This window comes from Taeniopygia guttata, chromosome 6 (assembly GCF_048771995.1).
Source record: "Taeniopygia guttata chromosome 6, bTaeGut7.mat, whole genome shotgun sequence".
NCBI lineage: Eukaryota > Metazoa > Chordata > Aves > Passeriformes > Estrildidae > Taeniopygia > Taeniopygia guttata.
In genome coordinates, this window is record NC_133031.1 from 17694531 (window position 1) to 17700530 (window position 6000).

At 43.7% G+C, this 6000-nt stretch overlaps 1 protein-coding gene across 1 annotated transcript in view; it reads right to left on the minus strand.

Annotated features, from left to right (window-relative positions):
* Positions 1 to 5735, minus strand: part of TM9SF3 (transmembrane 9 superfamily member 3) — a 43938-nt gene extending 38203 nt beyond the window's left edge. Inside the window, exon 1 of the mRNA XM_030275952.4 lies at positions 5562 to 5735. Within this exon, the coding sequence (XP_030131812.1) occupies positions 5562 to 5639 (78 nt within the window). The 5' untranslated portion in view covers positions 5640 to 5735. The remainder of the gene's footprint in view (positions 1 to 5561) is intronic.
* Between the last annotated feature and the right edge of the window lie 265 nt (positions 5736 to 6000).

The window sequence follows — 6000 nt, forward strand, 5'->3', positions numbered from 1 at the left end:
CATCAAACAGATGCAAAGAATTCAGTATGCATTTTTTACTTCCTCCTTTCTCACAACCACCCCAGAACAGCAGGAGATAAATCTTTTCAGGACTGCTACATAAACAAACACAACACCTCAGCCAGCCCAGACTACACCTCACTCACACAGCCACAGTCCTTAGGCACAGCCATCTCTCCATCAGGTGCTCCCGGTGACCTCCTCAAATTAAGAGCATTGTAGTAAGCAAAACAACTTAAGCACCTTCAGCTTAAACCTGGGGGTGGTGTCTAGCAGAAACTGAAGGACATTTTCTTTTCTATATATTTCTTGGGTTTTGCTCATTGTCAATTATAAGGATGAGCTTTCATATTTAAATACATTCCTCTCACATGACATATATCATCCTTGCATTCTTGGCCTAGTGGTAGGGTAACTTGGTGGAAGAACACATTGCTATTAAAGAGTTCAAGTGTGGCAGTTTGATGGTGGATTTTCTGTTAGGTTTCTTTTCTGTTCTGTTTCATTAGGGCCTTCATAATATCAAAATGTCTATAATAAATAACAGTGCCAACACAAAGGAAAACTTATTTAATCAAGACAAAGCACAGAAGTATTTTGTAGGAGACTGTACTGTCAGCTCTTTATGAGGGCTGCTAAGTTTTGAGAAGGCTTACATATAACACACCTTTCAGCAAAAGGGTCATGCTACGAGTGAGAGAACATATAGTAAGCCAAGATGAACATAGTAAATGACAAGGCAAAGAAGGTCAACAAATAAGATGCTGCAATCTGTACTCTGGTGTATCTCAGCAAGCTCTTCTGGTTTTGGTTCATATGAAGGGATAATATATACTGCATATAGCTCAGAGATCCTAATTATATTTACAGACATAAGCATTTAACAACATGGTCACAGTGCCATAACTCACATAGTCCAGTACTTCCATGTGTGAGAGAAGGCTACAAAACACAATTACAGTAAGTTTCACTTCCTGTAATTTATGAAAAAATGTCTGTAAACCTTCCATATTTTTCTGCACTAAACTTAATATCAGCTCAGTAATTTCTGTGGCTATATGGAATATATAATGATAGAGATGCTGCCTGAAAAGTCTCAGCATAGACACAAGTTACCCACCATGTAGCTGTTAAGCTAAGGGAGACACATCTTCAGAAACGTTTTTTCTGTAATTGCCAACCAGGTGGTGGAGGACCAACTTGCACCTCAAACGCAACTACATTATCACCTACAACCCCCATCACAGCTGAGGGCATCTGTTCCAAAGCAGCACAATATGGTCACATTGCTTGTTCAGAGCACTGGGCTGCAGGGATGTGCCTGTGCAAGCTAAAATCACATCCAACCCATCTACAGTTCTTCCCTGCTGCCCGTATTGATGGGGCCACTCTAGCTCCCTGCAGAACACTAAACTGGCAGGAAGCTTGTGTCATCTGACATGGCCAGGAGTGCATCTCTTCTATGTAATACAATTAGTGAAAAACTGGGGGTGGGCACCACTTTGAGACTTAATATAAAGTCAATTTCCATACATCTATACAGTTCAAAAACTATTCAAGTATAGCAATACTGACACTTCCTTCAGTACAGCACATGCATCTTTCTTTCCTGCTTCTCAACAGGGCACTCATGGTGTGGAAAGTAACTTTATGTTCTCTTTGCACAACTGTAGAAATTAGCATGCTAACCCTAAAAATAGACTATTTATTCTACAAAACAATTAAGGCTAGATTAAGTCAGTATACAAAAGTTTGCAGAAAAATATATGAGACTGCTGCTAATATTCTTCTTTAAACCAGGAAACCACTTTCTAAAAAAATGATGGGAGACAAAAAGATGATTACAACTGCCAAATCTCATGTGATGATTCAGCAAAATAACTTCCAATCAAGACAGCTTCTTTCAGAAAGCATGCAGTTTTACTCCTTTCCTCAAATAGAAGTCTGGAATTATATGCATCACAATGCACATCTTTTGGGGGAAAAAAGGACCAACATTATTTGTTAATGGCAAAGCAAAGATATAGAAGCAAGACAAAAATACAGGAGGCAGCAATCAAGACTCACCTGGCAAGTAATATCCCAGGCTTGCAGTCCTCAGTATCTTACAGATATTCCATCTATCAAGCACTGTGATAATACTCAATGTTTGCAGCTCATATCCATATTAAATCCATCCCATTAAACTGTGGATTTCAGCCTCATGCTTTCCTTTGGACAAAGCAGGCTATTTCCAGTAACATTTCTTTATTTCTCTCTGAATTTTAGGCCTCACCAGGATGTGTCTAGGACCGTACTGGTGGCATAGGCTGAACTTCTGTACATGAAGTACTTTTACTGTTACACTTCCTAGATGCACAAGATTGCTCAGGCACACCATGTCCTGCTTCCATGACATTTATTTCACCTCTTCAAAATGGAAACACAACTTCAAAGAGGAATCAGGCTGCTCATCTGCACATAACTTCACATGCAAATAAGTATTTTACATGAACTGAAATGCTTTCCACAGTGTTTCTCTGACAATTTTCAGATACTATACAAAGTTCCTAATTCTATATACTAATTTTAAATAAGCCTTACACGCTCAGGGTTTTAATGTACTTAATCAGGGTATAAGTCAAGCAAAATTGCTTTTCTCAACCATATTAAAATAGGAATTTTGCTACAGAATATAGGCTGGGTTTTGTTTATTTTTCAATGTTTTTCATTTGCTACAGAATATAGGCTGGGTTTTGTTTATTTTTCAATGTTTTTCATTTATTTCTCTTCTTACAGAGCACAGACAATCAAACTAAAGCCACATAAAAATTTAATACTACCAAGTTTCTAGATAATTCTCCTGCAACAAAAACCACAGGATATTTCAGAATATTTTATGGTTTGTCTATTACATCATCAATTCCAACAGGTCTAGCAGCAGAAGATGTGAAAGCAAAGGCCAGGCAGAAGCCCCTCAGCCCTGTTTCTGCAGGATCAGATAAGGCCACCAGCACCCCATTGATAATATCACTTCCACAAATAAAAGGACAACTGTCAAAAAATGTTGCAATTATTATAATACAAGCAATGAGCATTACATTACATGCTCTGAAGTATGAAAGTAAGTGAAAGAATCACCAGACAAGTTTTCAGTTCTGTCATGGTCTGAAGTTATGCTGTTGTACTGTCTTTAGACAATGGAAATTTTAAATACTGTGGCAAAAATTTCTCTTCAGTTACTATTCATTTTAAATACCCACATATTTACATTGTTCTTTTTAAAGAGTAATTCAACTTTAAGATAAACTATATAAACTGTTGATTCAATGACACTATCCATATCTAATATCTCCAGAAACAATAGCATAGACCTAGGGCTTCATGCAGAGTCCTCTCACAATTACTTTTCATAGTATTTGCTTAGAAGTCCACAACCATAAAATAAAGGACATGTGTAATACATACTGCAGCACACACTGCAAACTATTCCATGTTATAGCAGCATTAAAAGCTTAATGCAGCACTTCTGTAGGTCCAACATGCTGAGAACTGACAACACCCTGTACAGCTGTGTCAGGATGCACCAGCACACCTTCCCCCAGGGAGCTGCACACTGAGGAAATGGAAGGATAAGGAGAAGGATGTGTATTCCTACCAACAGTTCTCGAGTCTTAAAGTCAGCGAAAATTTAGTTTGAGATTACCAAATCCTAAATTTCCCTCCCACTTCTCCAAAAGTGAGCTGAGCCTTCAAAATGTAGTAAAGCACTTTAATTATAAGAAAATTAATCTCCCAGCTGAACTCATATTTAAAACGGAAATTTATTAAAATACAGTATTTAAGGGATATTTCCTTCAGGTTCTTTATGTTAACATCAGTACACTACTACAAAACCCTGGTCACACTTCATTCATACTATTAATGCTTCCACTCCAATCTCCTACACAAGATTAAAATATCAAAATACCCAAGCAAGGAGACAGCCTTCCAAAAAAAGGTAACTGTCTTTCTACACCAGCTATTCCTAACCTATCACATAACCTATCCAGTTAATAAACTGGATGCTATGTGAACAAGAATACTAAACCAAAATAGACTTATAATCTCTCAGAGTTGAGTAGTTTAGGTGAAAAAATGACAAGCCTTCAAAAGGAATTAGTAATTTCCATGGGTAATTGTTAAGGCAATCATTCAGAAGACCTAAAAACATCAGAAATCACTTTTGAAGGGAGAGCTCAAACCCAAACCAATTCAGTGACAGCTTTTTTTTTTTCCCCCAGAAGACTACCAATATTAGTTTAATAATGAATAATCCCTCAAGTCAACCAGCCCTTAAAATAAACACAGCACTATGCTGAAAACCATCTCACCTCAGCAAAAGCCTCACTCTAAAGCATAGGTTCAGCAACAAAACTGGGGCCTAAATTAGTTCAAAGAATATCTGTTTCTTGAAAGTACTGAATATTAGAGCAACTTTTCTGTCATTAACTGCAGCACCAATAAAACCCTTTCCCTTTCAAAAAATAAACACAATCTTAATCAGTTTTAAAGGCTTCAAAAATAAATGTAATGAGATAACTAATTATCTACCTCTTACACAAAAGCTGTCAATATTATTTATCTGTTTCATTAAGAACACTTGCTAAGCTTTACCACACCACACCTTAAGAAAAGTATGTTAAACTCAGCAAGTGTTTACCAGCCAGGCTGCTCAAGAGCAAAAAAAGTCCTGGCAGTCAGGCAGACACAGTGTTTAATCATAGCCACGTTCTAATACACTCCACTTGCAGCAAACAGAAATGGTTTCTAGGAAAGTCTCGTTGCAAAATCACATCTCAGCTCATCACACAAACTTCCACTTTCTCACACTGAAAGCCACGGGAAACAACACTCCGATGTAAAATGAGAAACTGACAAAGCACTGGTATTTTTTTTCCCTAGAGATTCTTTTTGAGTAATATTGCGAGCACTTCAGAAAAACTATTCTCAAGCCAATGCGTGAACGCTTAGATCAGTAGTATTTGATACAACCATTTTTCTTGCGGGTCCGTGGCAGTGTCCCCGCCCTGCTCTCGCTGCCCAGCCCATTCCCACGCCGTCCCTGCCGCTTCCCGAGGGAGCTGTCACGCCTGTCCCGCAGGCCTGTCAGACCCGCGCTCCGGCCCGGACTCGTGCTCCGAGGCAAGAGCAAACACCCTCCCGAGAGGAGGGCAGAGCAAACAGCGCTCTCCAAACAAAGCACGCGTACCTGCCGGGGCGTTTATCTGCTCCAGGAAAAGGTGGGACACCCCGCCCGGCCGCAAAAGGATGTGCAAACCGGATCAGCGAACCCGGCGGCCCTGCCCGAGCGCCCCGGCGTCCCCCGCACGCCGAACCGCAACGCGGGCCCGGCCCGGGCGGCGCGGCCGGAGCAGCCCGAGCGGCGCGGCAGGCGCGGAGGGAGCCCCGCGGGGCGGCTGCCGCCCGCTGCCCCGAGGCGCGGCCCGCGCTCCCCGTCCCTCCCGCCCGCCGAGGCGCGCTCTCCGCGGCACGGGGCCCGGCCCGAGCGCCGCTCCCGGGGAAGCCGGGCGCCGCCTCACCGTGTGCTCGTGCTCGTCGGCGCGGGCGCGCAGCGGCAGGAGCGGCAGGAGCAGCAGGAGCAGCCCGGGCGCCGCCATCTCGGGCCTCGGCGTCCCCAGCAGGCCCCGCCGCGGCACCGGCCCGCGCCCGCCGCCGACGCCACTTCCGCCCCGCCCGCCACGTCACCCGCCCGCCCGCCGGAACCGCGGGGGCGCTCCGGGAGCGCTCCGGGGCCCCGCGGGGCGGGCGGAGCCGTGCGGGGAGCGCGGGCGGGCAGCGCCCCGCGGCCCCGGGCACAGCGCGGCCGGCGGGAGCGCCGTTCTTATCGACGGAACTGTAATTGGTATTTCGTTCTGATCGACAAAGAAACCGAAAGGTCTTTGGGAACGGCGGGGCGCAGGGCTGGGTACTTACACCCTCTGGAGCACAAGTCTCGGGAGCAGCGGTTTTTGAGCCTGG